General features: G+C 37.5%; 2 protein-coding genes across 4 annotated transcripts in view; one reads left to right on the top strand and one right to left on the bottom strand.

Moving 5' to 3' along the window:
- Nucleotides 1-20,993, top strand: part of LOC144079161 (peptidyl-prolyl cis-trans isomerase FKBP3-like) — a 139,843-nt gene that overhangs the window by 23,317 nt on the left and 95,533 nt on the right. The window lies entirely within an intron of this gene.
- Nucleotides 1-20,993, bottom strand: part of LOC144079156 (3',5'-cyclic-AMP phosphodiesterase 4C-like) — a 69,673-nt gene that overhangs the window by 18,998 nt on the left and 29,682 nt on the right. The window contains exon 1 of one of the 3 annotated variants that reach the window (XM_077607734.1): nucleotides 9,247-9,725. The exons of the other annotated variants lie outside the window; for them this stretch is intronic. Within the exon in view, the coding sequence (XP_077463860.1) occupies nucleotides 9,247-9,380 (134 nt within the window). The 5' untranslated portion in view covers nucleotides 9,381-9,725. Of the gene's footprint in view, nucleotides 1-9,246; nucleotides 9,726-20,993 lie in introns of those variants that run through there. 3 annotated transcript variants of the gene reach the window in all.

The following is a 20,993-nucleotide window of genomic DNA, read 5'->3' on the forward strand; positions in this document are numbered from 1 at the left end:
GCCCATATTGACTAAAGGTAGGTCTTTGGTGGTAAAATTGAGAGTTTATTTCTTTTGATATCTAATTGTACGCAATGAAAATTGAACATCACCACTTTCCATTGAAATGAAACTAATCTTTCCTGAATTCCGACAACTAAATACAGATTTTTAATGTTTAATTTACTTTACTAGCAATAGCTCAAACTCCCAGTGGACTTTTGAGAACTCAATGACTAATCCTAGGGAGACCTTCAATCAGTCATGGAGTCCGTGCAACTATGTTAAAAGTCAGAATGTCATGATGGAAAATGACAACCAGTACGTGAGTGTGTTTGTATTGTACTCATGGGAACCGGGGCTGAGGGATTTAAAAAAGATTCTCTTGTGCATACTATAGAGCGATACAGATGTTATTTGATTCGGAATAATACAGGACCGGTGTCAAAGGTCAACCCACACATATCTAAACACACGCTACCTCCTGTTTTCATTTCTCGCAGCGTGGGAATTGCCTGGGAGGGATCACACATTACACCAGGAAGGAGGCAAGAGGTGAGGAGGAGAGATGCAAAACAGATGAGAGAAGGCTGCCTGGAGTGTGTTAGCGTGACAGCTGTTAAAGACTGCGTATTGTACATTCAGTAGGATTTGTTTTCTTTGCATTGGAAAAAAAATGTACATTCTATCCAAAATTAGCAAGGGGGGAAAGCATTATTTGTGTCATGTTCCATGTTTAACTGGTAATTTGTCTGACTGTGTTGAGGTAGGCAGAGTAAGCCTACAAATAATGCCACAATTTATTATTATTATTATTATTTTAAAAACTGAACAGATCCAGTGAGCCAAGCATCAACGCAAGGAAGCCATTGCCGCCCTCTGCTGCCTTCACATAGTAAAGTCTCATCAGATGAATGAACAAAATATATTTTAACATTCCCTGATATAGAATAAATGCTCCTTTACAAATGTGTTATATTACACGCTTAGGTGTCTTTTATCTCGGCACTTTCACATTCTCAAAACGTGCATGACACCATCATTGAAGCGTCTAAACCACAGGTGTCAAAGTGGCGGCCCGGGGGCCAAATCTGGCCCGCCGCATCATTTTGCGCGGCCAGAGAAAGTAAATCATGAGTGCCGACTTTCTGTTTTAGGATCAAATTAAAATGAAGATTATAGGTGTATATTATATTTCCTGATTTTCTCCCTTTTAAATCAATAATTGCAATTTTTTAAAGATTTTTTCTTTTTTTTTAGTTCAAAAATCATTTTTCAAAATCTTAAAATATATAAAAATATTTTCTGTTTTCCACTTTAATAAGGAACTTAATGAAAAATTTGGTTTCCTTTTGAAATCGATTAAAACATTTCCCCTTACTAAGAAAAAAAGCTAAAATAAACCTTTTTAGACCTATAAAATCGGAATATTCAGGACTTTTGATCGAGTTCTTTTAATCCATTTATAAAAAACAAAAATCTAAATATTATATCTTAAATGTTCCGGCCCACACGAAATCGAGTTGACGTTAACGCGGCCTGCGAACCAACCCGAATCTGACACCCTTGGTCTAAACGTTTACATGAGTGACCGTGATCATGGTTGGTAGTTATATGCCCTGCAATTGACTGGCAACTTCAGCTGGGTATAGCCAGCCTAAAGTTAGATTTAAAAAAATTCCACCTCAACGGCAACCGTAATCAGCACAACTGGTGGCGAAATTGGATCGAAAAATACTCTTCATGTGTCTTTTCATGTTACAGAAATGCTACAATACACTCTGATGCCTACTTCAAGCCAGAGAGCCTTGTTGCACCCCTCATTCGCCAGATCGACCACAGTGGACCACTGTTCAAACAGCAAGGGCTCAAAGCTCATCCAACGTCAACATCTGATCTCCGAGCAGCTACAGGTCTAAAAATAGCTGCGGCGAGGACGTGATCACGTTCAAGGCATGTCATTAGGTCTGCTTATTATATATATACACATATACAGTAAATATAAAGGTCCAATTCTTCCTGTTTAAAGCTTTAAAGCTACTCGCTTCCTTGGGTTGAAATCCCCACAAGGTTATTAGAATATTGGGTCACTGTCCAAAGCCTAAAAGGCACAAAAAGAAAGAATAAAAGAAATTTCTATAATTCTTTATATTGCTGAAAAATGCAGTACAAACAAAAACTGGATTATAACGCATGTGAATACTTTTGAGCAGAATTCAAGGCTAAAATGCTAAAGTGTATGTAATGTGTATAATATTACTTTTTTGTTTGCATGTACAGCACACCCACACCCACACACACTAACTCTAACAGATTATGTATATTATGAACATATAATTGCCTGTGTCTGTATGTCTGCTTATATTGGTTGAAATAAAGGTTAAAAAGCTAACGCATAAAGCAAAGTAAGTCATTAATATTTGTGAGGGTAATTTGTCTCTCATCTCATTTTCTGAACCGGTTTATCCTCATTAGGGTCGCGGGGGGTGCTGGAGCCTATCCCTGCTGACTCCGGGCCAGAGGCGGGGGACACCCTGAATCGGTGTCCAGCCAATCGCAGGGCACAAGGAGACAAAGAACAACCATGCACTCTCACACCCATACCTAGGGGGAATTTAGAGTGTCCAATCAGCCTACCGTGCATGTTTTTGGAATGTGGGAGGAAACCGGAGTACCCCGAGGAAACTCACGCAGGCCCGGGGAGAACATGCAAACTCCAAAGAGATGGACGTGACCTGGATTTGAACCCCAGAGGAAACTCACGCAGGCCCGGGGAGAACATGCAAACTCCAAAGAGATGGACGTGACCTGGATTTGAACCCACGACCCCAGAGCTGTGAGGCCGACGCACTAACCACTCATCCAACGGGCCGCCCAAGGTAATTTGTAATGTATAATATATTATATATCTTTTAAGTAACTAATCCCAACATTGAGTGTAACATATTTAAACATTGTAATCAGAAATGTGAGGAGAAGCAATTTGATGATAAGCATCCCTTCACTAGTATTTTTATAAGCTACATACTGTAGAAGAAGATATAATAGAAACAACCTGATATGAAAAATCTTTTTATACAAGCGCAACGCTCCCCACCTCTAATGATGGCGTATTGGCAGAGCAATTGGGCCATTCCTTGTCCATGACGTTTATAAAGACGGTGCAAGTTCCAGATTCCCTCAGAATTCACACAATGATGACTCTGAAAATAATTTGGCAGTGAAATTGCACCTCATTTTTGCAGTCTGACCGTTTATATATAATCAAAATGGATTTTTCTTGACTACCTCACAGGTTGATTCAATCCATGTAGAAATTGATCATAAAGTCTATGGGGAGCGATTACTAAGTCTGTCAGTCTAGTAGCGCAGAATTCAATACAGTGACTGATCAGTATTAACATCATTAGAAGCTGGAACGGATAGTCACATACTTGGCCAGAACCACACAAAAAAAAACACACACACACACAGTGCAGTGATTACCCACCCGGTGGTCGAGGCTGAGTTTTGGCTCCGCCATCGATCCAAAAATCAAAGAGCCTGACATCACATTGATACGCAAACTGGGAAGGCTAGTCCAGACCAAAGTCACACGCAGACACACACACAGACACACAAGCAAGGACTCTACCTGGACCGCTAACTGGCCATGCTGCACTCTGCTCTAATCAGGTTCATATAGGACTAATTGGCGCCTTTCGGTATACAGCGATTGCGTCCGACAGAGAGTCACGATTGTGCCACATCTCCCTATAATTAGCTAAAGACAAGTAAAGAGCAGCCAGTCCTCAACCTCACAGTGGGACAGATGCGACAAAAACACATTGAGTCTGTTTTCTTTAAAGCCTTTTCCATCATCTGATGTGTTATTCTTTTCAAACTGATAACCCTTTAATGAATGAGGACTGTTCCATATATCCTGCTGACTAATTATCACTTACCGCTGTATTTAATAACCGAAAAAAAGGGACACTATTTTACTAGTTAATAAAGCTGCTTGTAATTATGTACCAGTTGTTGACTTATTTAACCAAATACGCACCATTTGATGTATTACTCTTTTTTTCATTTTGACTCTATTGCTTTTTTTACATTGTTTCATTTTTTTATTCGCACACTAAGACGAAGTATTCCAGTTTTGTTGCACAATACAGTCATGAGAAAGGGTATTGTAATGGGTTCCATACAAAAAGCCCATTAAAAAAACACTGCTTTTCTCCTTCTTTAACATTTTAGAACAGTTCATCTTTTTTTTTGAGTTGATAACTAGTGAGTGCGGATACATGCCCAAAGTGTATCAAATTGCCAGGTTCAAGTGGTTGCAACCTCTTTATTTCATCAATAAGAAACCCAAGTCTGATAAGAAACAAATCTCTTTGCTGTTTTCGCAAGTGCTTTACGAGAAGTTGCCATCTTCCCTTGATCCAAGTATTGTTTATTTCCTGGCCTTCTCCTATGCAGTATTTTACTTCATCAGATCTGCGTCAGGAGTGCCGGCGAAAATGTACAGTGTAATCCGTAAAGAGACAGATCCGCTGTGAAACGGATTCGTATCCCGGCTATGAAACGAAGACCATCCTCTTCGTTGTGCGTTTTGAATCCATGAATCGTACATATGTCCTCACAGCATGATTAGATCAGAACTTTATTTCATCCCGTATTCGGAAAATTTCTTGGTTGCAGTAGCAAGACAGACACAGACACACAAGACATTGTAGACCTAGGTAAAAAAATATATAGCGTTCATGCACATAACGCTCACAAATCGACCAGAAAGTGCATTCAAACGTGCCCATTGATAAGTCTAAGTTGCATTCTCACTTTTGTGGTCTACAAACTAAACTCAACCAACAATGCAATGAACAATGAATGACCAAGCCTGTCTTTAATTTCTATTTTCCTGATTCTGGTCATTGGCTGCTTTTTTCCCCCACCAGATACGTAGAACACAAAAGATGATTGAAATGCCTTTGTATTACATTCAACTGGTGTCTCATCAGAGAAGCATTTAAACTAAAGTGCTGTTGGCACAATATATGCTGCTGTCAGTAAAGCAATGAACAACCATAGAGTTAGAGCCGGGAACTCAGCAGGTTCAGTCCAAATGAGTACCGTCCAACTGGCTGCACCAAAGCAATGACTTGTCAATTACAATCATGTCTGACTCATTGAAAATGTGGGTGCTCTTGCAAAACATGTTGCAAGATGCAACATGTTTCCTACTTCTGCATCCTCACCCTCTTGCTACTGTGACAACGAAATTTCCCGAATACGGGATGAATAAAGTTATCCAATCCAATCCAATTACAGCAACTAGCCATAACATAATGACTGGTATACAATGCCTTAGCACAGTGGTGTCAGACTCGGGTTGGTTCGCGGGCCGCGTTAACGTCAACTCGATTTCATGTGGGCTGGACCATTTTAGATATGATATTTAGATTCTTTTTTATAAATGGATTAAAAGCCCTGAATCTTCATTTTTTTATAGATATAAAACAATGTTTATTTTAGCTTTTAAAAAATATATTTTTAGATTTTACAAAATGATTTTTGAACTACAAACACAGAAAAAGTGGATAAAAAAATTACAATTATTGATTTAAAAGGCGGAAAATCAGGACATTTAATATACATCTATACTCTTCATTTTAATTTGATCCTAAAATAGAAAGTCGGCACTCATGATTTACTTTCCCGGGCCACACAAAATGATGCGGCGGGCCAGATTTGGCCCCCGGGCCGCCACGTTGACACGTGCCCTAGCACGTAGGAAACCATTGACCATTATTAGGTGAATATTAAAGTGGTACCCCTACTTACGAAATGTAATCATTCCAAAAGTGTTTTAAATCTTGGATTTTTCGTAAATATACATATTTTACATTGAATTAGCATAATTCATTCCACAATCTTTATTACTACCCCTTAAACCAGGTGTCTGCAAGACAAAATGTTTAAAGAGCTATATTGGACCAAAAAATATATATATCTGGAGCTGCAAAAAAATTAAAATCCTTTGCAAGCCTTATAATGAAGGCAACATATACTGTATGTATTTATATTAGCTTACAATCACAATGACTTAGTTGGCTTCAAATACATCATGAGCATTCATGAACAAATGTTTATTTGTATGTATTTTCCCTACAGTGCATTCTGTAGAGCAGCGGTCCCCAAACTTTTTCTCACCGCGGACCGGTAAAGCTCTTCCTATTTTCTCGCGGACCGACGTATGGGGAGGGCGACAACTTAAGACAGAAGTGTGGAGGTGGAGGGGGCTGTATGTTCGACGTCCACAATGGCAAAAGATAAGTGCCAAGCATAAGAGCAATTATTTATTATTATTATTATGAAAGCTTTTCTCGTTTCAAGTAGGAGGGTGAGATTGAAAACGTTAATATTTATTTCTCTGACCGGTACCAGGTGGCTCGCGGAACGCTACCGGTCCCCAGCCCGGTGGTTGGGGACCCCTGCCGTAGAGAACGCACAACGTGACTGCTCTGTCAATGTCATCTCAAGTTTAACTCCATTACAATATTAATGAATTCTGTTTAAATGCATTGATTAATTTAAAGAAATCCGAATTTTGATGTCATTATAATTTTGAGAATTCGACTAATCCACAACAAAATTAATGAACAATGGTTTACTGTATAGTTGTTTTGATATCATCGTAACATTGTCAATAAAAACGTAACGTTGTTTAGTACAATTTGATATTCATTCATTAATTCATTTTCCACACCGCTTAATCCAGGGGTGCTGAAGCCTATCCCAGCTGACTTTGGGCAAAAGGCAGACTACTCCTTAAACTGGTTGCCAGTCAGTCGTAGTTCACACACAATGACAGACGACCATTCGCACTCACAAACACACCGCCACTGAGTGGGAATTAATCCCACACTGCCCGCACCAAAGTCCGGCGAATGAACCACTACACCGTCAGGTGACTACAATTGGACTACAACTTTTATATTGGATTTTTAGATGAAACAAGTGGTCATAATGTCACTGTATGGCTCGGTATGTGTCACAACATGACCTCTAATCTCCTCAGCAGAGAGCTGTGCGTCATATCTCAGTATGATGACAGGCTGAGGCCCAAAGAGCTCGCTAACCTGCTGAGATGTCACCAAAGGTCACAGCTCATTGACAGACAGCACAGCGTGTGCGGACATGGGATACCCACACAAAGTATTGCATGTGACAGTTCACTGCCTATGGTAAAAAAAAAAATAAAAAAAAATAGATATCTGTGGTGTCCAGTAATAATATTGTGAGCACGACGTTGTATTGGTACACGGTCGATTGGTCGTCGGTCTTTTGGTCGCCGATCTTTTGGTCGCCAGTCTTTTGGTCGCCCAGAAGGTAAGTGATGATTACCATTTAAATTGTTGCTCAAATTCCCTAAATACAAACTGTGAATTACTATTTAGTCATACTTAATGCCGTAGTAATTATTAGGCTAAAGAAAAGCTTCAAATTTCCCGGACTTTTATTGTTTTTTGTTGGAGAACTTGTTAAGACCCTGACTGATGTAGCTTCTTAAAGGGACAACACATGTACATACAAACTCTTATACACTCACACGTCGGCTCAGTGAAACTGCTCATGGCCATTGTTTGCTTTTATTGATGCGTAGACTGTGTTGTTTTACCTTGTTTTGTCGCCGGTCTTTTGGTCGTCGGTCTTTTGGTCGCCGGTCTTTTGGTCGCCCGTTGTCGCGGTCGGGGCGACCAAAAGATCGCGACCGAAAGACCGTCGACCAATCGACCGCACATAGTTGTATTAGTCAATAAATATCTTACTTACAACAGAGTCAAACACGAACATTGGATTAATTGTCAAGTGGACCTGGCTAAAACGACATGAAGCTACATTTTCATGAACAAATAAAATATGAGCATGGATAAGCATGAAGTTTAAAACTCACACAATTTACAGTGGAGATGAGTCCTACTTTTAAAGCATATGAGCCAACTAAAGTCAGCTGATATTATCCACATGCGGTTTATCCATCAAGCCCATAAATGTAAGCGAATGAGTGAACATTAGCCTTATCTTAATCATTTTATCAGCGTTACAGGCTGAATTTAATTTAAACGTCTTTTCTCCACACAGAATTAAATGCCTTTATATTGAAAGCAACGATTGTAAACATAGGTCATACTACCTTGCATGAACTGGAAAGCAAAGACATCTATTTGTTGGCAATGGTAAAATACAATATTGAAACCATGCTTTCTAAAGTAATTAATATTATAATGATACCTAATTTCACATGGAACAAGGCCTTGTTAAACACGCTTGAACATAATTTAAATTGAGCACAATTAACACCACATGAGGGATATTCAGGGTAAAATTAAAACTGGTTAGATTTCATTCTAGCCAAATTCCTATCTATCGCATTTTTAACACAAGTAACTGCTTCACAGGAATTGCTTGACATTGTCTGTCCATTGTTTACTTTTTTTTCTTCTAATGCCAACTGTAAAATAAACGTCTCTTCTTTTTGCTGGGAGATTATGTGAAATAAGAGATTTTTACATTAAAGAGCGATCTCGTGAGAGACTGAACGCAGCTGTCATTATTCACACATTCCTTTCAACCTTTAACTTTTCTCCAACCAAGTGTTTGATTGAAATGCTGCCAATTCAGGATAAGGTTAATCTTTTCTTTGATTTAAAACCGATAGTTGCTGGTTGTTGGTCAGAAAAGTCCTAAATCTTACAGAATGATCACACATCCTTTGCTATTATGTTTTACACCAATAATTTATAATAATTAATTTTGTATATGTGTATATATATGGATGTATAGGAAATATATTCTTGTAAAAATGACTGAGTTGCCTTAGCGGACTGAAATAAATATTAAGATTATTCAAGCAATCAAAAAACTATACATTTCATTCAGTGGCCACTAAATCTAGCATACTGTACAAGTTAGGACTATCCACAAATGATATAATTTAAATTTTACTGCCATTAAATAACATTGTATGTGTCAAAAAGAGTGAGTGTCGAATAATATGTTGTGTATTTGCATTTGACGACACTGAAATTCAAATTTTGGAGAGAAAAAAAGCTAGTATTGTACAAATACTGATGATTATTAATGATTTGAAAGAAAAAACATTGAGTGAGGGACCTCTTATTTTGTGCTATTTACTGTGTATGTTATATTGAGTTTCGGTTATGATTTAATGGTTGGAAACAGAGTATTGCAGTTTATCCGCTGAGGCTATATCTTGCCTACCGTCTTCGTTTCTGCACGATATCGATGGGTCTATTGACAGCACACGGTGAACCGCCGATATTCCCATTGCGGATTTTCAAGTATCGGTCCTGGAACGATGGAGCCAGATACACACAGTTATTTGGCAAACTCATGTTTGCAGTTGGTGGTCAGGCTGTCCTTCCTTTCTTCTCCTTCTCTGCTAATCCTCCCCTTCCTTTTCTCCCGGGCACTCCGCTACTCCTCGACTCTCGTGGGCACTTTCCTTTCCCCTCACACCACACCGGGTTTCCTTTGACGCACGGACAGATGGAGGAAAGCCCTCCAGGGTGTGTTTCAGATGCATGCCTCCAGTCCAAAGCACAAAAAAGCCAAGATAATGCTGGTTTTAAAGAGCCATTTCCCCAGCTCACTGTTTCATTTGGTTCTAAAGAGGAGGAGAAGAACCTGATAGAAAGATCTAGGCGGCTAGTTTCAAACTAAAGTGAGCGGAACTCTCTGAGATACACTCCTCCCTCTCTCTGCTCCTCTACTTGTCTCCTCCTTCTAAACACATGGCCAGAGTGTGCCTTTAAAAAAACATGAAATATGCGCATGTGTATGTACAGAGTGGGTTTGTGTGTGTTGGTGCGTGCATGAGGGTGTGTGTGAAAGAGTGGAAGAGGAGGGTCTGTGGTTGGGTAATCAAGTGTGTTTTTCTTTTTTTTTTTGCTGTTGCTTCATGAGCAGTAAGTTGCAATAAAAAGTGAGAGTACTGTATGTGAAATGCTTTTAACGGTCCAGAAAGTGACTTTAAATTAATATTACTACACAGACACACACACGCATATATATAGTGTGTATATATATGTATATATATACACATATATATACATATATATGTATATGTATGTGTATATATATATATATATATATATATATATATGTATATGTATGTGTGTATATATATACACACATACATATACATATATATATATATATATATATATATATATATACTGCTGTAATTATCAAGATGGAAAACTTTGAGCAATTAGAACGTTTGCACATCTAATTAGCATCTCTAAATTTCAGCCTATGAATAATCCAGTGCGTCGTATCTTCCTTTATGGAGATTGCATCTTTTTCCTAGGTTACTAAGGTTTTCCTGACCAACCATGCATTATTTTAGGAATGTTCCCAAAAATGTGTGACTTTTAGGTGAAATTACAACTCTAAATTATGCAGAATTTTGTATATGAGTGAGAGTGTTGGTTTGTCTGAATATTCCTGACAAGGTTGTGATCGTAGTACAGAAAATTAGAATGGAAGGATGGAAATGCCTTGAGTAAAAAATCTTTAAATGTGTTTGTGTATGCACAATGAAAGGGAGCTGGACAACACTGAAACTTTGGCAGCACTGAAATAAAAAAAAACCTACAAACATAAACCGACACACCTTTTACAGTAATTGATTTTGAATAATGAAATCAAAGCCACTTAGTGTCCATTTCAAACTTAATTTTAAAGTTCAAGATGCACTTAATGCCAATGGGATATACAATGAAATCACTTAAATAAAGTTTATATAAGACCATTAGGAATTTTCTATACTCCCATTCTCATTTAGGCCAACTTCAAATGACGCAGCCTTTTTTATTTTGTCGTCTCCACAAATCGTGATCTATTTTGCAATTTAAAGTCCTTACATGTGGTTATTGCTACGAGTACCACTACATATAACTTTACATGTACCATGAGACCATTGTAGTTTACGTCAATGACTATATTGTGTCCAAATAAATTAGTATTTGTTGTTGTCCGTTTGTTATTAGATATCTGAATCTATCCCCTTTAAGGTGCTACGAGAGCGGATCACGCATGAGTTACTCCTCAGGAATGAATTGACTTGCTGGGACTGGCATGTCATCAAATGACCAGTTCGGTGCTGTCGCCATCACAGACAAATATTTGTCTTTTGAGGCATAGGGCAAAGGGTTGACGCAGACGTGTTGGCAAGCACATCGTAGAGAAAAATGGGTCAAGAGGGGAGGGACCCTCAAACAACCAAAAACCTCAAACCACTCAAGCCGTGACGGAAATGATGATTCCAAAAGTTCATTGAACTTTGGTACAAAAAAAATATGAAAAAAGACCGTTTGTGTGTTTATGTTTATAGTTATTGGGTTCACATTAACCACATGTGGTTAATGCAACAGAACTGAGATTGAATAGGGATTTTCAAGGTTCGAGGTCTACTTCAGGGTGTGCTTTTAACTCATTACCTAATATAATTAAACAAAAAAATCTAAATTTGTGTACATACATACATATATATATACATATATACACATATATACATACATATATATATACATACATATATATATACATATATATATACATATATACCTATATACATATATATACATATATATACATATATACATATATATATATACATATATATATATACATATATATACATATATACATATATATACATATATATACATATATATATATACATATATACATATATATATACATATACATATATATACACATATACATATATATACATATATACACATATATACATTTATATACATATATACACATATATACATAGATATATACATATATACACATAGATACATATATATATATATACACATATACACATATACATATATACACATATATACATACACATATACATATATACATATATACACATAAACATATATACACAAACATATATACATATACATACACACACATATACATGTATACATATATATATATATACATACATACACATACATATATACATATATATACACACATACATATATATATCTAATTATATATATACATACATTCACATACAGAATTATATATATATATACATACATATATACAATTATATATATACATACATACACATACAGCATTATATATATACAGACATATACATATATAATTATAAATATATAATTATATATATATACACATACATATATATTATATTTATACATACATACACATGCATATATATAATTACAGACGCTCCCCTACTTACGAACATACGACTTACGAACAACGGTACATACGAACATGTCTGCAAATTGCGTTTATGTCGAAAAATGTTCGTCAGTTCGATTTTGTATCGCATGCCTTTTTCCGAGTAGTACTTCTTTCCGCCGCTAATACCGACGCCTGGCGCTGTGAGAGCTCACCTCACCCAGCATCTACCTTCTTCTGCCCATTTTGTTGCAATGCGGAAGTGCGTGAACGTATCTCCAGTGCGCAAAGAACCTTTTTCATCTGTATCATTAAATATCTTGTGCATCCATTATTCAATATGGTTGGTGAAAATCGAAAGGCTTCTTTGAGGGAGATGCAAGGAAGAGGCCAGCCATTTCATTTGAAATGAGTGGCAATAATAACAAAGCTTGATGCGCGTTGCACGGGAATACAACTTGAATCGTTCGACCGTCAGTACCACACAAAGCACAAAGTTTGCAAATCAATTGAATGATGCCATACAGTGCTACCGCATCATTTATGATGAAAAAAATGAAAACTGCAATCGTCATTAGATAGCTTCTTTCGGTCAGTTTCTAGTAAATCTCTCTTCAGTACAAACCAATGTGTGTTACTTATACAAGCCTTAAACATACAAATGCACTTATATAAACCTTCAATATACTTATATAGGCCTTAAATATAAATTATAATACAAAATATAGCACTGAGCAACTTACGAACAAATTCAACTTATGAACAATCGCTCGGAACCTAACTCGTTCGTAAGTAGGGGAGCGTCTGTATATGTATATATATATATATATATATATATATATATATATATGTATACATACATACACATACATATATATAATTATATATATACATACATACACATATATATATATATAATGATATATATAAAAATAATGATTCATTCACATTCCCACAAAATAGTTTTGGCCTTGTGTGGGGAGACCACGATACTTGGCAAACATTTAGAACACACTATGCTGAAAACCTGCAGATGAATTCCAAACCCTGAAACTAGTCGAACAACACCACCAACTGAGAGACAGAAGTGCTAACTAACCATGCTGGCTGCTAAAATGGAATTGCATTGGATATTATTTACCAGTCGTTCAAGTCTCACTACTGGATTAGTGAAGAGTTGACATAACTCCATCCTGTTTACCAATTTGCCCCTTTCTGCTAAACCAAAGGCACCATCTAGTCCTTCCCCTCATGGCCACTTCCTTCCTTGTGTAAAAAGGCGCTTGCAAAAATAAGCTTGGACCTTAAAACAGATGTTGGGTTGGATGGTAGTTATGCTGGTGAGGCCACAGTGTAACTGAATCCACATGCCAAATGGCTTCTGCAACCCAGCTGGATAATGGCTCCTATGACAACATTATTTCTGCTAATTAAAATAGGCGGTGACGGGCAAATATTATTTACGTGAAAGTTTGCATTTTGGGGATCACAGTGTGTACTACTGTGGATACTTTTCTGAACATAAACATTAATAAAAAAAACTGACTTGATCAATTATACAGAAAAAAAACACAAATACCAAGTTTTAAGATTCAGTGACATTGTTTATAGAAAAAAAAATCCCAGATATTCTAAGGATACTCACTAACTCTGTAGTTTTTTACTTTATGTTTCACAGTATTTGGCGAAAGCATACACATTATTTTAGTCTCTCTATCTATCTTTTTTTACTACAAGACAGAACAATTTGAAATGAATAGCTTCGCAGCAAGTACATTAATTTAAAGTCCATGGTGCATGTGGTATCTTTGGAGGTTTAATGACAATGATTCAGTTGCCTGATTGGCTAATTTGAATTTCAAAACATTGCAAAGAGTTATGGCACAGAACGAGAAGGAGACTGATTTGATGTCACGAGCGATTATTTTATATTTTAGTAATTGCATCTATCTACATCATACAAACAAAATTCTGAGTTTTGCATAACACTGTCAAAGATTTAGATGAAGAACTGTATAGTGTGACATGACTGATCTCTCAAACACATATCATAGCTGAATTATTCATACAAAACAGTCAGTATTTGCAAACAGCTCTTATTGATATGCAGTACAGTCCTATAAAAACAAAACTTGCATTTTACAGAGCGTTGCTCTAAGTCAAACATTATTATGTTTGACACTGAAAGGAAAGTACAGCTTATGTTATTAAATTGTGTAAGTAGTCATGAAATTGTATCTGGCTGATGTAATTTAAACAACAACCATTACTTTGGTAAGAAAAGACAGATCAATCAAGATCTTTATCTTGATTGATCTGTGAATGCTAACAAACTCAAGCATGCATTATCTTAAAAGTGTACAAATGATACATTTACTTAGGCCCACTGTACCTACTTGTTAAATTACGAGGATATAATACCTTAATGGTCTTTAAGTCAAGAAAACTACATTTTACTTTGCCATTCCTTCCTATTCAATAATGAAAATGAATCAAGATAAACCATGAATTCTGTGTCAAAAGAAAGTGTGTCTAATTAACAATCAGGTGGTTGATATATTCATTATTTCCCCATTCAAGACTGATGAACGTCTTATCATGTCCCTCCCTTAAAATAAACATCCAGTTCAAAGGGGTGTTTCCTTGTTAGATTGTGGTTTCAATATTTGTCTACTTGTACAATAGACTATGTAAACTTCAAGTGATGATGCAGTAAAGCACGTTGCTGACAATAAACCAACTTCCAGCAGATGTCACTATAAGCCAGGAAAAAAATAGACAGTGAAACTAGACTTTCATTTGAAGAGCAATCATCACAGAAACTGGCTTCTCACACATTTACCAGCATTCACTATAAATGCAGCAACAACAACAAACACATATTTGGCATCATAATCATATCTGGCACAATTAATACCCTTTTGGGAATAGTGACAGACATGGTTTGTGCTCAAGTGTGTGTATACATGAGAAACAACACATGACAGTTTCACGTGTGTTAGGCAGCCAAGCTGGTGGTGCTGAGAAACTATTCCAAGCATGGAGGGTTTATTTTTGGGGGGGCCTCTTCTATTATTGCCCCTCTTCCCCCGTCATCATTCTTACGCTTGGTGGGACTGGCTACAGAAATTGGGAAAGAGTCTCTTACTGGGGAGCACTGGAGATAGGATAAGGTACAAAGCAGCCCACGATTCAAATTTTTGGGGGGTTCACACATTCATCTAATGTATTTAATTTTTCAAAAAAACTGAAATGGAACTTATCATTCAGGCATTTGTAGGGTGTTCAAAATGATCATCTAAATGACCAATTGGATTCAAAGTAATCCGGGCATGAATATTTTGGGATTGTGAGAGGAAATCGGAGTATTAAAATCAGAGAAAAGCCCCACAAACTGGAAAAATGTGCAAACAAAAAACGATGAACCTCAGATACATTGTTATAAACAAATATGCTTACCACTTGTAGACCCCCCTCATCTTTTCTTAGCAATTTCTGAATTTTGACTAAAACACCACTGCTCCTTTTTGATTACAACATTAAAAAATACTGAAAATAGCACTATGCTGTGGACAGTAAACTGTAATGACAACACATGTAATGGCAGTTTTAATCATTGCTTGTAGTGTTGATGTATGCAGCAGCTGACCCAGCAGTCAAGCAAAAAGGCCATTAATCCCCTTTCCCATACAAGCACAAACTTGCAATAAAACTCAGACACATGTAAGCTGTGTCAAAATAAATAAAAACATATTGGTTGAAGTGCTTAAAAAATATTTTGCTGACAAACAAAAAAAAAGACATCACGTCAATCAAATATTCTAAAACACAAGACATTTAGTATAACACCACCTAAAACATCTCACTACTACAACATACCATCCATATTAAGTGGCACCCTGTACATTTTGTACTTAATTCTCAAACGATAGTAGCACATGTAGCTGAGAGCGGTATGAAAGTCCCCAAGGCAAACATTTGCCACACCTGTTAATTAGAATGCTTGGTTTTGACGACACACTACTTTACCCTTCCCACTTAAGGAATGTGGTTTATGGTCACATTAACTCTTAAATTGACGATTACACCAAAGGGCAATAAATAAATGTTATTAAAAAAAACAAAACAAAAAACTGACAAGATTTCCAAAATGGGGATTGAACTTGACGGGATTTAGTGAATGACAATGACCTCATCTCCAAGTCACAAGACAAGAATGTCTTAGACAATTGATGAATGCGATTGCAGTGCAACACCCTGTCTAAATTATACTACAAAGCAAATGAACCTACCCCAAGCACGAGTGCCGTCGACCATGTCCAAACCCTGCGGACCCCCCTTTCCTTGCCAGTCTAGAGTCTTTGTTCATTGTCCCACTCGACCTTTCATTCACACTCTAGGCTGCAATGGCAGCAAACTGAACATCTGAACCGAGCCTCTTGGGGAAATTCTTCAACTTATGTTGTTTTCATCAATGAAGCAGTGGATGGGTGTGGACTGACTCCATGACTTTTCTTTTTTCTTCCCCCAATCCAAACAGGTGAGACAGAGAAAAACTAAAGTAACACAAGCAGATGCAAGATCTGAATAATCCTTAGGGCATTGGGATCCAGGGAATAAATAGAGGAATGTTTAACAGATGATCCAGAAAAACAAGCCAAGACTAGACTGACTTGAGTGTGAAAATCAATTTCTTTCCAAAAGGAAGTAAGGAGTGAGGGATTGTTCTCACTTTCACTCAAAGCGAGTGAGATTATTCAGAATGCGGAGCAAGTAAACTGTCGTTTAAAAAAAAAAGAAAGAAAAGGAAGAAAGAAAATTGCAACCACAACAAAATAACTTTGTCATGCAATTCTCTAAGTTTCTTGTGAAAGAGGAAGATTCAACTTGTTGCTCTTGTGCAGCAATATTCGCGAGGGGTAACCTCTTGGTCCGAGAATGTGTGCAGACAGTCCCCTCAGCTTGTTGTGGAGGACTGCCCACTAAGTCACCAGTGCCTACCAATGAGTGGCAGGGTGGTATCCAGTACCGCATCAACCACGCCAAGCCTCAACACTAAGACTTGGCATCAAGTTACAGGGGATTATCTTCAACAGGCACTTTGTGACGACTAAAATGCCAAAACGCTGACATGCAGATTGAGTCTGGTAAAGATTGAAAGACTGAAAATATTCCAGTAATTTGACAGTAAGCACAGTATAATTGGGTGTTTCAAATTGCCACAGCGCGAACTGACATGATTTCACATCTGGAGATCGTTTTTGTTGTTGTTGTTGTTTGGAGTGGTAACCTATGCTTTGCTAATAAACATCGGTCTTTGTGGTGGTTTCTGTTTGGACCAAAGTTATGTATCATAATGTTTTGGCTGCCCTAGGTGCCTCTTGGTGCCAAGGACCTATGCAGAACTGAGGGGATGAAGTCTTATCCATTGTTTTGCCGGTAAAATGAGCTTTTGCTGCCATCGTGTGGCATTTAAAGTTGTTTTTAAACTGGTTTTAGATGAATGTTAAAAATTTCATTTTGTTTTCTTTTCTTATCTTTTCAGACATGACTACTGACTTGGAGTAACAACCCCAGCATAAACCATAATACATACTGAATGAAACTTGATTTTCTGCTTGGATTCAGAGTACAAAATTGATGAGAAGCTGACATGCCTTAGCTGAAGAATTGCAGCCTATTTCTAGTAAAATATGTAGTACAATGCATTGCCGCCTCGTGGTGTAGTGGCTCACTCGTCTAACGTTGGCGCGGGCAGGCGTGGGCTCAATTCCCGCTGGTGGCGGTATGATTGGGGGTGCGCATGGTCGTTTGACTCTCTGCGTGCCGGTACTCGGCCGTTTGCTTGCCGGACTTTTGGTCGCCGGTCTTTTGGTCGCCGGACGTTTGGTCGCCCGGAAGGTTATTGCTAATTACCATTTAAATCGTTGCTCAAATTCCCTAAATACAAACTGTGAATTATTATTTAGTCATACTTAATGCCCTATTAATTATTAGGCTAAAGAAAAGCTCCAAATTTCCCGTACTTTTATTGTGTTTTGTGGAGAACTTGTTAAGACCCTGACTGACGTCCCTTCCTAAGTGGACAACTCATGTACATACAAACTCTTATACACTCACACGTCCGCTCAGCGAAACTGCTCAGGGCCATTGTTGGCTTTTATTGATGCGTAGACCGTGTTGTTTTACCTTGTTTTGTCGCCGGACTTTTGTTCGCCGGACATTTGGTCGCCGGTCTTTTGGTCGCCCGTTGTTTGAGTCCGGGCGACCAAACATCCGCGACCAAAAGTCCAGCGACCAAAGAGCCGGTCACACTGCGTGCCCTACAACTGACTGGTGACCAGTCTAGGGTGTAGTCTGCCTTTTGCCCGAAGACAGCTGGGTTAGGCTCCAGCAACCCATGCAAACCTTTCGAGGATGGGCGGTATGGAAGACAAATTAATGAATGAGTACAATGCATGTTGACAATGTGAAATTGGAAGTACTGTAGAAATACATTTTAAAAATTATGACTACAAAACGCTTGGAGGACGTTAAGGTTGGTCTATTTAACCTTGGGAAAGCTGGCTATTGAAAATAAGCAAATGGCTGTACAAAACACTGTCATGGACAAAGTATGTGATCAAGTTACCACTGCTCAATAAAAATGAATAAAGTCGAAGCACATCAAAACCTTGGGAATTTATCAGAGAATACTGCAGTGTTTGTGAAAAGATTGTAAAAGTAATGTCAGGTTTATTTTTGCAGCTTCACATGCTGAAGTTTCTTGTAAGCAATCACCATAAAGTTAAAATCAATAGGAAATGATCCAAAATTTACTGCAAGTCACCTGTAAGCACCCTAAAATGCTAATGAAAAATTAAAAGAAGTGATGCAAAATTAACTCATTGCCTGCCATTGTCACTGATAGATGTCCAAATCACTTAAACTGGCTGTGGATGCTCATCTTTCAGTATCACGTTCATTTGCGGCCCTTGAACAAAACTGATTTTGATACCCCAGGTCTAGAACTAACTCAGGGGATTTTTTTCATCTCACTGAAAGAGGCTTCAAAATGGTATATTGCGCCCCTGTATAGCTTTTATCATGTTCGCATGCTGATCAGAATAATGAAACTGAAGTTGAGCTAATAACGATAAATTTCATAGAGAGGATGAGAGGCCAGGTTTTAAGGGCACTCTACCTGACCTTAAGTGGACAAGCCTCAATTATATAGATTCATATCATTGTTGTACTTCCTACAGAAGAAAATAAGCAACAAACTATTTTACATCTGTTTCCTTCTTTATGCATTGGCGTACTAACATTAACCATTGACTACAGCTGGGACTGTAAATACCAGAGCTGTTTTGTGTCAACAGGCAGCAGCTGAGAGAGACATTTTCCATCTGATCTGTCCGTGCACCCCTGACTCTAAAAACAGAGTCAGCCTTAGACAAAAGATAAGAAGTCACAAAATGTCATCTCAACCTTTACCTCTATCTCATGGGAAAGCTTGGCAGGCTGGCTACGGGATGATGGAAAATTGGTCCTAACGTGCACCCATGCTGGATGATGCAATACTACTGAATTTTTGCCAAGATCAAGTGACATGTTCATACTGTTTATCTATGCAAACCGCACTATTAAATGTAGTCATAAAAAGGGCTTGACTAAAAATTAACATCATTCATGCAACCATAATATCACTGTTCCTGTGTTCAGAAAAGAACATTATTTAAATATTTCAATTCATGATTGATCTTTTTGAAGGGTTTGTCCAACCCAATGTTGATTTAGTTAAACTAAATGCTTAATTTTCATATCATAACAAGTATTCAGTACTTAAAAATGGGCTCCATGGAAAATATGCAAGCCACATGTTTAAAAGGCTTTGTCTATGTTTAATTCTATCTGGAAGTAGTAAGTGGAAGAGGTTACAAAGCTGGAAAAATGACCACAGTCAAACCACACATGCACACACATAGAAGATGATCATCGGAGGAAAGTCCTTTTGGAAATGTTCTACTATACACCGTGTGCCTCAAACTAAAAAAAATGATTTGACTATGGGGTTGAGAAATAATTACAACACATTTTGAACAGAAACAGGCATGCGCTGAATCCCATTTATCTGACATTAGCAGGGATTGGAACTGTTTACTTGAGTGAGTCATATAGCCTTCTTCCCACCACCGCACGGACACAAAAAGCCATCACAAAGAGACACAAATTCATCATCAAACACATCAGCGAATCCATGTCAAAACACCTGATAGGCCTTGGCCTTTCAGTGGAAATTGAAAAGCAAGCAAAGCAAAACATTCAGCAATGCAGTCTCTAGCCCAATTTCAAAAGCTTTGTACATTATGTACTGCTCTAATAAGTCCAAACTGTCACGGTGATGAACTGACTGAGGAGCAAGCACAAGGCATGCATAACATTAGTCATTGTAATAAGCTGGTTTTAGAGTAATACAATATTTCCTGTATATATATATATATATATATATATATATATATATATATATATATATATATATATATATATATATATATATATATATATATATATATATATATATATATATATATATATATATATATATATATATATATATATATATATTCATTCTTTCATTTTCCCATCCAACTGTGGGCACCGGTACTCGCACGTTTCGTCGAAAGACGTTTCGTCCCCGGACGTTTGGTCGACCGGACGTTTGGTCGACCGGACGTTTGGTCGACCGGACGTTTGGTCGACCGGACGTTTGGTCGACCGGA

The sequence above is a fragment of the Stigmatopora argus genome, chromosome 8, assembly GCF_051989625.1.
Source record: "Stigmatopora argus isolate UIUO_Sarg chromosome 8, RoL_Sarg_1.0, whole genome shotgun sequence".
Lineage (NCBI taxonomy): Eukaryota > Metazoa > Chordata > Actinopteri > Syngnathiformes > Syngnathidae > Stigmatopora > Stigmatopora argus.